The sequence below is a fragment of the Nanorana parkeri genome, unplaced genomic scaffold, assembly GCF_000935625.1.
Source record: "Nanorana parkeri isolate BGI_ZX_2015 unplaced genomic scaffold, ASM93562v1 scaffold1281, whole genome shotgun sequence".
Classification (NCBI taxonomy): domain Eukaryota; kingdom Metazoa; phylum Chordata; class Amphibia; order Anura; family Dicroglossidae; genus Nanorana; species Nanorana parkeri.
Window position 1 is genome coordinate 476,274 of NW_017307549.1, and position 16,069 is coordinate 492,342.

Sequence of the window (16,069 nt, forward strand, 5' to 3'; positions counted from 1 at the left end):
CAAATAAAAACACTTGTGTAAAGTATGGGAAACCTACAGGGCCTTGAAAGCTACAACACCTGAAAAGATGCCACATTAACATTGTCTAGCATGACTCACATTGTGTGCATCACATGCTTGCTTAAATCTATGCAAGGCCGGATGCCTATTAATGGATAACTTCCCAATTGTTATGCAAGTGACAAAACACACAAATCAATGACAAAGAGGAGATTGCAGGACAAATATCTTTGCACCAAGGACATGAATTACTGTTTCAGTAGCAATCTGAAAAGTGGGAAAAAAATCCGTCACACAGGAGTCGGTACATGTAGCTTAAAAATAATTGTGCAGTTTATGAAGACAGTTATCTAGTGATATACACAGACGAGCGATCTAAACAATTTCCTACATTTGTAAACTCTAAACCCCTTTCTAAAAATTTTATGTTTGGCAAGTAACCCTTCCTGCAGGTCACCTTTTCTCAAACCTTGCACGTGGGCATATAGGGCTTATTCAAACTTGTCCATGTTCCTAAACACATTAATTTTACTGCATAAAAAGTACATTAACTCAAAATCACATATATGCACTGCAGTTTGGGAAAACTATAATGGTTCATGATGCACACACATTAGGTATAAATGATATACACTAGGATTGCGTATAGGAGTTTTTGAAGTATAGTTAACCCTCAATTTACACTGGGGTCAATTTCCTGAGGGAACGGTTGTAAATAGAAACCAGAGTTATGTTCCAGACCCTTCTCAAAATTGACACAAGTAATAAAATACAGGTGCATTATATTTAAAGCTACTGCATGAGCTCACACAAGGAGCTTTAAATAAAATGTACCTGTATTATGTTACTTATGTCAATGAGAGAGGCTTGGAACCCAACTTCCTAACTTTCCACAGACTTACATTGTTTACTGGATTTCAGTTTACACCAGTTTCCATTTAGAACCATTCCTTGTTGAGGCCTGGTACCCAACTCCCTCACTTCCCATTGACATACATCATACAGTATATATTGTTTCAATGTACAACACTCCCAGAAATGGGTGCTCTACTGAAATCAGTAGTAAACTGAGGGTCACCTCTTTCTGGACAGTGGACTTCGGCAAATATTTACAGCACAGTTCATGAAAATCAGCGCTCACTTATGGGCTTCATTAACGCAGTTTAACCCCAAGCAATAAATCAGTAAAGAAAAAGGGGATCGAGGAAGGGTACTTACTATTCTAAGACCAGGATCATTTCAGTGGCTGTTTCATAGACTTCATGCAGTTTGATGACCCAAGGGTTCCCAAGTGCAAGTTCCAGTACTGCAATCTCATGAAGGATTTCCATGCGGCAATCTTGGCCCTTCCGCCGTTTTCTCATAATCTTTGCGGCGTACTCCTTCTCGGTTTCTTTTTCAATACATTTTCGCACAACAGCAAACTTCCCCCTAAATAGAAGATGAAGGTATGATTAGAGTGATTGTTTCTCTTGAAATAGAATCAAGCCCCAAGACTAGCCATAAAGGGCCCAATCCAACCCCAGTATTAAGTCTGGGCAAGGATCAGGCCTTTTAGGGCTACCCTAAAAAGTGACAATTGGGAATGATCATAAGCAAAGTCTTAGGTCAACATTTATTCTGGCAGGTTTACTTAAGTCAGTGTACGATTGAAGCCACGCATCACTGTTCTGGAAATCTAAAATGCAATTTTATTGTTCCAGCACATCACCTCTTTCTTACACATTTCACCCTGTATAGGGGTGCAGTTCTACTGGTTCTATGATTAAGCCTTTTAGAAATTAGCTTCTTAAAAATTAATTCAAAATAACTTAAACGATTACCAAAAATGTACCTTATTTGCACATCACTCAGCTGTAGATACTCAAATCATCTCTGAATTTGTTGCGACACTTTCCTACCCTTCTCGAGGGTGGCTACGTTTGTTTGCCATGGTCCCTGTGTGTGTTAAGTAGCCACCGCGCCAAGATTGCTCCTGTGATAAGACTTACTTTAATATAAATTAGTAAACTAGTAAACTATCACAGGAGCAATCTTGGGAGCTACTTACACAAGGGGACCACAGGGAACAAAATTAGCCACCCTCCAGAAGGAAGGGCAGTGTCAGCATGAATTCAGAAATGGAGTAGCTACAGCCTAGTGATATCAAAAACGTAATTTGGGTAACAGTGAAGGTACAGAAGTGCATTTTTAAGATTTAACTCCCGAGTTTAGTGTCACTTTAAAAGATAAAACACTAGACAGATAAAAAGACAAACAATGCAACTATGTATTCATCGTTATAAGCCAATCATTTTGTGTGCCAACAAGCATGCTGAGAGGAAGAGAAAGCAGAGTGTCAGGAGAAGCAGCACAGAGATGAGTTCATCCCTCTGCTCCTCCTTTCAGTGCCCGGTAAGACTGGGGGCAGGTCCAATGAGGCTGGACATCAGACCAAGGTCATCTAGTGGCAGGAAAAATACTGCAGGGTAAATGCAGAGGGGACAAAAACATCAACACGCCTCAGTTGTGTTGCAGGAAACCCTTGGCTAGGGAAAAAAAAAATACTACTGTTTTAATTAATCAGGCAGTTACAAACACGCTAGGCATATATTTTACAAGAAACGATAAAGAGTACCCATAAACACAATATTGAAAGCAGACAAGTCTGGGGAATGCTATGCAGCTCCCTGCACACAAATTGCCTAAAAGTGGCCAGAGAAATTAGATCAGGATTAGGCAACTGTGGTACTCCAGCTGTTGTGGAACTTCAAGCCCCATAAGGCATTGCAAGATTGACAGCCACAGACAACTTCCAGATGCAGAGGCATGCTAGGTATTTTAGTTTCAGAACAGCTGGAGTACCAAGGTTGCCTGAACCTGCATTAGAAAATGTCAATGATTAACACATACGAGGCACCTACAGACCCTACCAGTTAGGGCCCATTCAAACCATGTTCGGGTCATCAAGACCGTTTACGGTCTTGAGATGATCCCAAAATGCATCCCAATGTATCCCTATGCTATTTGTAGCCTCTGTACCCACCAGCGCAGTCTGTTCCAGACCAGAAAATATACTGCATGTCTCATTTTGTCTGGAATGCATCAAAAAATGCATGGAACGCACCTGTAAGACCATTTTAAGCTAAAAAACAAAAACAATTTCCAAAACGCAATGCACCATGTTCCTGATCTGGTCTGGAAAATGGTGTGAACCCAGCCTTAAATTAAGTTTTTCTGACCACTGCTCTCTCCTATAAGCTGGCACTCGTGTTGCTTATACCACACTCTGTCTTGTGCTATAGATGCCTGATTCAGCTGTGAAGTAACCTTATGCCCATGGTTGCTGGCAAATATCCGCTGGCCATCACATCTCCAGGAGATAGGAGATTAAACTGCTTAGAAAGTCTGCACTATTGACTGCAATACAGATCTCCTTCCTTCACCCCCTCTGCATTAAATACATAGCAGAAAGCACAGAATCAAGTTTATGCTTCTTTAGTTGGTCACCAAAAAGCTGTTAAATGTAATCCCCAGAACGCCAAGCCCGAGATGTAAAATAGGATGGACGAAAAAACAAAAAGGGCACTTTCTGTAGGAAACATACATTGCATTTGTTTATGCGGCACAGCACTTCAGCAAAGTATCTTTCATCTAGTTAGAGGTTTAAATCTACTTTGGTGTCTACTATGCTGAGAAACCAAGAATGTGTCAACGTACGATAAAATAAAGTATATTCCGGGCTAGAGAAAATCCTGCAGCACACAATAATTAGACGTAAAAGAAGGTAGCTTATCTATGGGAAATCAAAGTGTTCGAAAAGCTGAATATAAAACCAGCCATGGAAACTGGCAAATGTAAACATGCCTTTGTCGTGCACATTTCTGCAGCATGAAGTCATGCTTTGCCATAGAGTTGTGCCTTCATCAGCCTAAACTGAATTGCACGGTGACCTACTTCTACGCAAGTAGATCTACAAACACTGATTAACACAATCAGATTGCATGCTTGAAAGGATGGAAGCACACTGGCAAAGTTTAAAGCCATATGGTTGCCAGGTCCTAACTAGAAGCTTTTTGACTCAAATGCTGCAGTCAACGACTACAAAGTACATGCATATAAAAACAAACAGAGCAGATGATTAATGGCTCTAATTTCATGCAGGTTTTGTCTTTAACACAAAAGACCTGATTTCTTCATTTAACGTCCAGTGTTTTTTTTCTTTGAGGATATACATTACTGCTGTTACTTCAGGCTCAATTGATCATTTTTTTTTTTAGAATTTTTGCAAGAAGGCCGACCGGCAGCTTTACATTCAAGCGATCGGGCGTCTCTAGAGACGCTCGATCGCTTGTATTAGCAGCCGTCACTGCCGGTCCCGAGATCCGCTGAGCCCGATGCGGCCGGGACCAACACGGCTCTGTGACAGGAGATCAAAGTGAGATCAGTATACGGTCTCCCTTTGATCTTCTCTCAGTCCCCAAATGCAGGAAGTGATGTAATATTACTTCCTGCATTCAGTGTCACTCTGCAGCTACAGAAGCTGATGAAGCCGATCTCTGCTTCATCAGCTTCTCTGGGGGTCCCTAGGTGACATTAGGGGTCTTTGAGACCCCTGATGTCTCCATAAAGAGGACCTGCCATGTAAATTGGCCATCACATAGGGGGCTTCTTAGCCCCTCATGTAATAGCAATAAAGTTGTGTGAAAAAAAAAAAAGTAATACAGGGATCATAAAAAATGTAAGTCCCCGCCCCCCACATGCACACGCAGTTCTGCGTCGGGTGCGCCTACGTGCGAAAACGACTGCACCTATTGTGCCGCACATGTTACATATCGCCGCAAACGTCAGAGAGCAATAGTTTTAGGGCCATTAATCACTAAACACTAAACTGATGAGCAGTAAAAGCGTTTTAAGCGTCGCCTATGGGACTATGGGTGTTTTTTGCGATTTTGCGGGGCGCACGCAATTTTAAGGCTTGACATGTTTGGTGTCTATTTAACCGGGAAAAAAAATCTGATTTTTTTGCTTTATTAAATATGGAACAAAGGATACAAAATTACTTTCTGTATTACTTTGATTATTTTTCAATTCATTTCACAGAAAATTGTGGGTTGTTCTTTCTTGTAAAGGCAACAAAGCAACAAAGTTGCCCACGTTTGTATACAGACTAAAAAAAAAAAAAAAAAAGCTGTGCAGAGTAATTTTTAATAAGGACTTATAAGAAACCAGTGTCCAAATAGCAAAGCAGAAAAACTTTCCTAAACAAGAGTTCCTGGTGTCCATACTCCTGAGAGAGATATGGCGAAAGTTACATACATTACGTAATGGAGACTGACAACTCTAATTACCTGTGAAAACTTAGAGCAGGGTACGTGCCAGTTTAAGACAAATCTTTAAATGAGCATTCATGCACAATTTGCTACATAGCCATCTGCTCATTAACAGCCCAGCAGATGAATAGATCCCTAAAGAGGGACGGATCAGATCCTTTTTTGGAAAGCAACTTGCATTACCACGTTAAAGCGGAAGTAAACCCACATTTTCAACTTATCAGCAAGAGGTTCCTACGGGCTTTTATTAGACTGCAGGCTTGAAATAGGACTATACCTGACTTACATCAATCAGCCATATCATTATGACCACAGAGGTCAAATGAAGAACATTAAATATCTTGTTACAATGGCACCTGGAAGTGGGTGGGATTAGGGAGCACGTAAACATTTTGTCCCGGAAATTGAAGTGTTGGAAACAGAAAAAAATGCTGCAGTTTTGATCAGGACCCACCAACAGTGGCCCAAAGAAGGCAAACCGATAAGCCGGCAACAGAGTCATGTGCAGCAGCCAAGGCTCATTGAAGTATGAGAGTCTGATCCAATAGGAGAGCTACTGTAGCTCAAATGGCTGAAAAGGTGTCTGAACACACAGTGCATCACAATTTGTTGCATATGGGGCTGTGTAGCCACAGATCACTCAGGGAGCCCATGCTGGCCCCTGTCCATCGCCAAAAGTGCCTACAATGGGCACATGAACATCAGAACTGGACCACAGAGCAATCAAAGAAGGTGGCCTGGTCTGTTGAAACAGTGTGATTGCTTTGGGCATTGTTCTCGCTATTCACGTGGATGTTGATATGACACATACCACCTACCGAAACATTGTTGCTGACCAAGTACACCCCTTATGGAAACTGTATTCCCTGATGGTGGTTGCCTTTTTCAGCAGGGTAATGCACCGTCACACTGCAAAAATGGTTTGAGAAACACAACAACTTTAATGTGTTGACTCAGCCTTCAAATTCTCCAGATCTCAATCGGGCATCTGTGGGATGTGCTAGAAAAACAAGTGCGATCCATGGAGGACCCACCACGCAATTTACAGGGCTTAAAAGGATCTGCTACTGACGGCTTGGTGCTAGATATGACAGCATACCTTCAGAGGTCTAGTGGGAGTCCCATCCCATGACGGTTCAGGGCTGTTTTGGTGGCAAAAGTGGGACCTAGACAATATTAGGTGGGTGGTCGTAATAATGTTATGACTGATCGGTGCATCCACCTGTGCTGCCTACAGAAAATAGACTGCCATGATTTTATCACATGAAAAGAAAACGGATAGCTACAGGCAAGGCACACAGGTTTGTGAAAAACTGGAGAAATAGTCTAATATTTCACCTTTAAGGGAAAACAAGTCCAAGTATTGCAAGACATATGTCCTGTTTGCTCCAAGAGCTAAACAGCTATAATCAGGCCCTTTTATGAGCTAGTTGAAGCCAAATATGATAGCGATATTGCCACTCAGTTTCAGAGGTAGTGTTTAGCCAGCATTTGGCATAGAGTTCTAAAACATCAAGGATCGTACCTTATCTAGAAAAGTGTGCTCACATATGCAATGTTGGTGCCACAAATAATGCGTTTTAACATTCAAAGTACAGGCCAGAAAACTGCAACATAGTTTCCATAATATGGACATGTTACACAAATCCAGGAAAATGTAAAGGCAACACCATACACTTTTTGCCTTGAACAGAGTTGGGAAGAACTAGAAACCCGGTCATGTTTTAATTTTAGTCTATAGACCTTTTGGTGAGATGTCCCCTCGCTCCCCATGGTTAGTTTGGAAGAAATCTCCTCAAGAGCAGTACAGATAGAACAAACATTAGGATTTCTAATGCCAACTGCTCCTCAACTATCTAAAGCAGCGATACTCAGCACTACAAAATGTCTCATTTCCCATCACAAGATTTTAACAATAGTGTCCTTTAAACTTAATAATGAATTGTACTCATTTATATATAGCACCAGAACATTCTGCAGAGCTTTACAGGGAACACTGCAACACCTTAATGTTTATTACCACATGTACATATTCAGCTTAGGGACAATAAAATATACCAGGATGTTTGTTGGGTTACAAGAGTAAAGCCACTAATAGAATCATTTGTGGAAACTGAATCTGGACCTCAGAACAAGTCATGTCTGTGGCTGTCAAAGTCTTCCATTTTCTCATGGGACTTGAAGTTCCACAACAGCTAGAGTGCTGAGGTTGCCTACCCCTGCTACAGAGACTTACTGAAATGACAGGCCCTGGCTGCACCGCTCCCAGCATATAGCAGGCAATAGCCAGCTATGCTGAGTTTTGGGTCACGGGAGGACACAGTATATGTCCTCCCATGACCCAGAGGAGAACTATGGGCAAAGAAGGTTGCCCCATAGTTCTCCTTTAAGGGTAGAGGGAGTGGGCAAATCCAGACAAGTATACTTACACTCACGGAAGGGAGGCATAGTGATTTCAAATGGAGTTTGCGCCCCCCTAATGTAATCTACACATCTCCATTATTATACAGGATGTATATAGCGCCAACAGATTGTGCAGCGCTTTACAATACAAGGAAGACATTACAATCACAATACAAATCAAGACAAGATGGCAAGAAGGGCCCTGCCCGTGAGGGCTTACAATCTAATTGATATATTAGCATAAAAATGTTTAACAAAAAATAATAAAAATGGTACATACTGCTGTAAAGTTATGCAATGAAGGGCAGATGAATACAAGCAGTTTACCTAGTTTTTACTTTGCAAATAAATGTCAAATCAAAAAAAAATTCTAAGAAATAGACTGCCAGGAAGGAAACATCTTGGCACACAAAAATCCACCCCCTCACGCGGAACAATTTAAGATACTAGCAAGATTTATTGCTTTACATTTTTTAAATAAAAACACTCTACGGAAGCTTGGGGATTGGCAGCCTCCTTCCACAAAGCCAGAAGGACTGGTTTTGCTGGTCTAATAAGCATCCCTGAAGTACATGAACAAGCACACATTAAACTACTCTTCTGTTTTTCAGACTGAAATTTAAATAAAAGAGTGTGAAAAATATCTCTATCAGGGCTAGACAAATCCCAGGAGCTACATAACCAAATGCTCCTAAAACTTACAGATGGTGCCCAACTTGTTCTTGTCCACAGAGCTGGCTCTTGGATTGGACAGACTAGTTCCAGAATTAAACTGTCCAAACCTGGTTTATATAAAGACTATCTTGGAAAATGTTTTTTTTTTAAAAAGGTAGACAATTGTTATGCAAGCTTCTCTGTTTTACTGTCTCAACTCAGAAGTTCCGCGATCTTTATATACCTATGATGTAATCATATTTATATACATCTCTTATGAAAGTGACCATCAAACTACAGAGGAGCACCTAGTCTGGCCTAAATAGTTTCTAAAGATCAGTGCTTATTGCCTGCAAGTATCTAGAACTCTCTCCCATTAATACATGTGCCCCTATGGATCACAGGTTGTAAATTGGGTCCTTAATTTCTGCCCAAGTCGAGCTATTAGAATACCCAAACAGTGACTGCTGCGATTGGCTGCAGCCACCAAATGGCCAACAGTTTTTGTCCCGCCTATTTTGCCAAAAGCCAATTGAGTAATTCTAACACTGTATAGTTTGCTTTAGGTTGGCCATACACTGCAAATTTTGGCTAGTTCAAGAAGAACCGGACAAAATGTGCATAGTAGCAGACACTGTTGGCATCCTTTCAGCCGGCATCCCTCGATCAGCTGATTAAAGGATCCAGTCAGAAAATGTTTATGAACTGGTGGCTCTGTTCAGGTATGCTGACATTGGCCGTTACATACAATACAAAAGAAAACAGCGGGGATCCTCAATCAACGTGCTAGTAGCGTTGGAGGAATCTGCTCTTTTTTTCGTACAGGGGCCAACCCCACAGGTTGAATGAAAAATTAAAGAGCAGTGTATGGCCAGCTTTAGAATCTGGAAGGGTGGAGATTAAGCTCAAAGCCCGCTTTTAGGATCTCAGTAGGCTCCAGTTCAACTTCACTATAAACCAAAACCCAGTTAAATTATTTACAAGAACACCAACCAATCCAGAAACCTGCAAAAAAAAAAAAAGCCACCATCTAAGCAGATACAGGTACATAAAAAGCTCACCAACACACACAAATTGAAAAATGTCTGCTAGGAGAGATCTTCAACCTCAAGACACACGATTGTCGCAAACATTTGAATCTGGAACATCAGAATGAATGGCAGAATGCTTCACCATTGCAAGTAGCGTGCGGTGATGCACATGGGAATGCACATGCTCCCTCATTGCAATAATGTAAATGGGGCCTAATACTGGTCTAGAGATCTAGTGTAACTTTTCAGCATATACTGCCCGACTATACAGTCTACAATTTTTCTATCCTAATCATATTATATAATGTTTCTTAATCTCCATCTAATCATTCAAGATAGTTCAGGAAACCAATCAGCTCAAAAACTGGTATTCATAGAAATATTTTTTTCCTCTGTCATAAGCAGTTAATATCCTTCTGTCTATCGTCCCTGAATGCCATGCACGTAGGTCGCCCACACAAACACCACATTCTCTGTACCAACAGTGTAAGCCAAGTTTTACTGTACGGCAGTTCAAGAGACATTTTCAAAGAAAAACAAAGATGTGCAGAATGATTTTGCATAATGGCTTTCTTGTTTAGCTATCACCATGATCCTTTGATGCAAGCCAAGAGACATAAAGCACATAAAACCGGCATGACCAACAGGAAGTGATCATGGAAAAAAACAATTTGTAGGTCACAGCATTATAGAGCTCATTAACCTTCTCATATGCCTGTACAACTTTAAATCAATGTTTGACATCCTGCGGTGCAGTCAAACACTAAACTAAGTCCCATTATTTGAACAGACTGGTTTCTTATGAGATTGTTTCATAGGGTAAGATTAGGTTGGTTAATTCCTTCGCACTAAACAGGTTTCTTTGCAGCAGACTGATCAAAGGCTTGGCGTAATAATGAAAAGCACGTGTTCAATGAGCATCAATTGATCGGGTACATCCCTGACCGTAGCATCCTACTGAGCTCCATGTGATCAATGACGGCTTTCTGCAAAAGGGAAAAACTAAATCAGGGTGTTTGGAAAAGGCTGACAGCTTGTTTATTTCCCATTGGACAGACAGCGCTGTGCTTTCTCTCCGTGCACTCTATAGTTTTACGGTCTTTGTAATGGTCCGCAGACTAATCCGCTCACATATTTCAAATACCAACATTTCCCATACACTGCCCACAATTTATAAATACACTGAGAATAGTTTGAAAAGATCACTCGCCAGAAGCAGACGTGGGATACATTGCTATTCGTAATCAAATATTTCCAAAGTAAAAAAGTTTTACATAAGCAAACAAACCATAAACACCATGCAAAAAACGGAATTCTTACATTAACAGGAGACAAAACAGTATAGGAGACATGTGCAGACATCTGAATAAATGATAAACACTATAGGCCAGATAAACAAAGGCCATAGACCAGCCATTTTTTCCGCATTCAACCCCACCGGCTGAGCAAGAAAAAAAAAAAAAAAAAAAAACACAACATACGTTCTATTCCCCCATTCACACTAAACAGCATGAATGGGGAAATCCCACACCAGGCTTCTGTATTCTGACAGAGGCCGGTGTGTCAGTGTAAGATTACCCGAACAGTGACCGAATCTGATAGGCTGTCATTGCAGTCACTCTTCGGCCAAGATTTTTCAGACTAGCTTCTTCGATATGTCAATTGATAAAACAACCTCTCAATGGAGCCACATGCTGGTTGAATTCCAGGCGAGTCAGCATGACCCTGCCGAAATTCAACCAGCGTATGGCCCGTTTTAAATTGGTGGTTGCAAGGTCTTCGTACTGTCACACGGCACATTGAATGTAAAAAAAAAAAAAATTCTGCCGCAGTGCATATAGATTTTTTTTGCCCATAACAGAATGTGCATCTGTCTTGCCTTATCCGCTTGGCGCAATGCACCAAAAATTGACAACCTAATCTTATGTACCGTAACTTGGCACAGATCGCAAGACCTAACCAAACTATTTGGCACATCCAAAGAAGCAGGTTTCTGTATAGTTTCGTCTTAAACAGTCTCCTCACCAAGTCATGAAGCGTAATAGATAAAAGGTATCTTCAAGCTAACATCGGGCAGTCCAAAACAAACCAATACTAGGACCATGCTGTGGCTCCTGGATTGGACAGCCTGGTCCTAAATTTCATATTAATTTGTCCACCCCTGGCTTAATTGTTTAACAAAAACGTGTGGATTCAATTAATGCATACAGCGCAGCTCAGTGACTTGAGTAAATGAAAGTGGGCAGAGTCACATGACATGTCTTCTTCTGCAAAAGCCCGATGTTCCACAAATATGGCCAATAAAAGGTGATGACCACAACTGACACATATGGGCAATCAGTGCAAGACAATAGTAGCAGTCACACAAGAACCGCAGACACAGTTTTTCCATCTCAGCCACTCAATATCCCCAACAGCTTTCTACAAGATAACTAACCCTAAGGACTGGGAAGATCAAAAATTCATTGAATTGATTTTTGTATAACCATTTGCCTGGGGGTATTGGCACTTCAACAAAAAACAATGTCTCAACCAGCTACATACGATTTTCTTACATGAACCAGAAGAAAAACAGATGCAAATCTCCTGGTTGCTATTACTAAAAGAATATATATATATATATATAAGTCTGCAACCTGAATGACTAGCGTGTAAGAGAATGTCTAACTGGCCAATGAAGAGGGAAAAAAATAAGCTTTGGAAGTAAAGAGGAAATACAGGCTATAATCGTCAATAGAGAAGACATGTCATTATGTTCATGAGTAGTAACTCCCTCGGGAAAAAAAAAATCCAAGTCCTTTCTCGTCTTGCTGGGTAGCCAACCATACATGTTTTGAATATATCACTTCACGGACATTATATAGACATGTGAAATCCCCAGTTGGCACATTCCTAAGACATTATAGAAGCCATCACAATGACACTGTACTACTTGATTCTCCCTTTAAAGATGACCTATAGAATTTGTAAATCCCAATTTCTGGTCCTTCATCTTCCGATTTCCTCTTACTTCCTGTCCAAACACCACCAGAAAAGGTAAAGGAGAAATTGACATCACCAGAACAGGAAGACACTGACAGCAATAAATACAATGACTCTAACCCTTCCTTACTCGACTGTCCCTGTGACATCGTCCGCCAACACTGGGAGTACAGGGGAAAATCATGGCAGGTGCCCTGGCTGTAATTGGTATTAACGCAATTTAAGATATACATGTAAAAAAAAAAGTCTCTATAGGCAAATGTCAGGGCTGGACAAATCCCAGGAGCCATATAGACAATGCTCCTTAGAAAGTACAACTGGTGCCTAATTTATGGAGGTTTTCTCTAGTGATTATAAGTGAAGCTGGCTCCTTAAAAATATCCTGCTGGCTCCTGGATTCCATGTTCATTTCCACCACCCCTGCACTATATTTAGGCTAGGTTCACACCTAGACGATTGAGTTAGTGAGCTGCTGTTGTCGCACGTTCTCTTTTCCACCACTGTGCTTTGAAAACCGCATGGTTTTCAATGCATAGAGAGATCTAAGGGACACAACGCACAAAAAATAGCTCCTGCACCTTTTTGTGTGACAGGCGATTTCGTTCGGGCGACAAACCACAAAAAAGGTGTGAACAGCCTCCATTTACTTCAATGTGAATGTGTGTTTTGTTGATAAATCGCCTAGCCCAAGAGGAACTTTACCCATATTTTCTAAACAAAAAAGGTACCTTTAGAAATATCTAGTATTGGCAATCTACAAACAGATACTTCTAGATAATTTCAGGCTTTTTATTTTTTGCATACCTAATTTTCCATCCCCCCCATTCTTCTCACAGTAGCCATTTTAACTAAGGGCAGGTTACTAGATCTCCCTTTACTTCCTGGAACTCTGGCACATGTGACTAAGACATATGACCATGCACATCATCTCAGGGGAGAAAATGCCTCTACCTGAGATCATGAGATTTGCCAGCAATGCTCTGCTGAAGTAACCTTCCCAGGATGCAATGCTTGGGTACGATTATATAATTGTTTGCCACATTTGACCAGGAAGTAGGAAAAATAAATATTTTAGCTAATGAATGCAAGATTTCAGATCAGCTTGCAGAGCAGTATGCTGTGATTTTTAGTCAAAGGGGGTAAAGGTCCACTTTATCAGATATAAGGATTTTATATCATTAAACAGTTAGTAATTATGCATGGGACAGTCATATTTCCTCATTTCATAAGAAGGCTTTGTTGCCAGCAAGTCTGTCTGCAGGCTTTAGAGATAGCGAAATCCCACAATGCACATGGAAGCCAGAGACCATTTTACCTTTTCCTTGCACAGATAGGCAACCTTGGCACTCCAGCTGTGCTAAAACTACCAGGCTCATCATGCCTGTGGCTGTGTCAGGCTTGCATGGCTCATGGGACTCGTAGTTCCAAAATAGATGGAGTGCCAAGGTTGCCTACTCCTGGCCTAGGATGTAAGTAACAGCTCAGGGCAACATTCTATATATTCATAGCAACAAAAGGCGTACCATTTAAAATGGGGGAAAAAAATTAAAATGTTCCTTGGTCATGTTTACACCTTATTGATTCATGTGAAACTTAAAATGTGATTTAAAAAAAATGCATTTAAACTATTCAACACACACCCATCAGTAACAATACAGATGAATTTAGGTGGTGCAAATAAATTCATCATGCATCATCAATCCCACTGAAGGTATCCAAGGACAGCAGAAAATGAATCAGCTTCCTAGAATGTTTGTCACCACCATGTAATATTTACCACCTTCATTTAGCTTGCAATAAACTGAACAGTAATAAAGCCGAGGAATGTAGTCTGCTGTGCCAGTGATCTGAAAAATACTGGTAGCGGTCAGCTATTCTAAAAAAAACAAGTTAACCAACGAAATTTGATTCAGATGCCCGAGTTTCATGAACGCTAAACTTACATACTTTGAAATCACACTAAATTGGAGGAGTTAAATCTTAAAAATGCATTCAAGTACCCCAACTATTAACAGAAATGTATCCTATTTGTGTATCACTCGGCTGTAGATCCTCAAATCATCTCTGCATTGGTGCCGACACGGTCCATCCTTCTGGAGGGTGGCTACTTTTGTTCCACATGGTCCCTGTGTGGGTTGTAAAGTAGCCACCGCTCCATCTTGCTCACAAAAGACTATAATTTCAATGCAAATTAGTAAACTAAAAACATTAGATTGTAGCCATGTTCTAGGAACATCCAAGTTAATTGTACCTAGGTGGCGCCTTGAAATAAATGTACCCTTTGTCTGGAATTCCTCCTGAAAAATAGCAATGCACTTCCTAGTACGAGAGTACGCCTAGGCACTCCTGTGTATACAACCCCATAGCTGTATATTTGGAGTGCAAGATCCTCGGCACTGCTGCCTCTACCTGATATTTTCAGGAGATTTAGCCATGTCACTCCTTTACTGCAAGCTCTGGCCTGAGGAAGCAAAGCCTTGCCTCTACCAAGATGACCACGGGCACGCAAGGACGGTGCTGAACAAGGCATAGCAAGTCAGTAATGGGAAAATATGGAATTCAGGAGCCAGTATGTCCCATCCAGGAGCCAACAGGGTTTTTTTTTCTCTATTGGCAACTAGAGAAAACCTCAAACATTAGGCAACAGCTGGGGTCAAATTAAATAAGGAATCCAGGAGCCAGCAGGATTTTTTTTAAGGAGCCAGCTCCAGGGACCACCACTTGATAAAACCTTATAAGTTGGGTGCCAGCTGTCATTACTAAGAAACATTGGCTATCTGCCTCCTGGGATTTGTCCAGCCCTGACTTATGGTCTGCCTGAATAGCCACTTTCAAGCATCTACTAATTGTCAAAATAAAGCTAGGATCTACCAAAATGGGCAACTTCAAAAGCAAGTCCACGCATCTATTAAATTCAGTGAGGACCATCCTTAAGGCCAGCTTCACACCATTTTCTGGACCAAATCTGCAACACGGTGCATTGCATTTTGCCGCAATTTTGCAGTGTTCCGGAGCAGGTTTTCTTTTTAGCTTAATATGGCCTTTCAGGTGCGGTCCAGTGCATTTGCATATGTTTTTGATGCGTTTCCATGCTTTCTACTGCATTCCAGACCAGAGAAAATGAGACGAGCAGTATTTTTTTTTGTCTGGTCCAGAACAGACTGCGCTGGTGTGAACAGAGCCCAGAAACACCACAGGGATACACTCAGATGCTTTTTTTGGTCCGGGAACTAACAGCTCTGGTCCTGGGACATGATTCAGACATGGTGGGAACAAGCCCTAAAACAATGCAAAAGGCTCACATTTGATTGTTCAGCAAGGACACCAAGTCCAAAGAGGCCATCAGTCTAGAACAGGTGGAGTACAAAATATACAAGCCGATTTAAGTGGAGGGAAAGCATTATTATTGATCATAAGCACCAACTGGTTACACAGAGGTTTTCTAATCACGTCAATTGGAATCTGTCCAGTTGCTATGGGCAGCACATATACCCTTCTGTTATTTGTAATAATCAGATTAACTACAACCAGACATCTTCTGATAACAGGAAACTCTCTCCTAAACCCATAGAAAACTTAATTTCCATTAACCACACTCTAGGGTTGCATTTTTAAAATGTACTTAACCAGTTGTCTTGCATTGTGATAAATTATGCAGCAAAAAAAAAAAAAAAAAAAAAAAAAAAA

General features: G+C 40.9%; 1 protein-coding gene across 2 annotated transcripts in view; it reads right to left on the reverse strand.

Moving 5' to 3' along the window:
- Window positions 1-16,069, reverse strand: part of STK17A (serine/threonine kinase 17a) — a 40,400-nt gene that overhangs the window by 20,658 nt on the left and 3,673 nt on the right. For both annotated transcript variants that reach the window (XM_018569061.1, XM_018569060.1), the window contains exon 3: window positions 1,219-1,431. In XM_018569061.1, coding sequence (XP_018424563.1) covers window positions 1,219-1,431 — 213 coding nt within the window. The remainder of the gene's footprint in view (window positions 1-1,218; window positions 1,432-16,069) is intronic.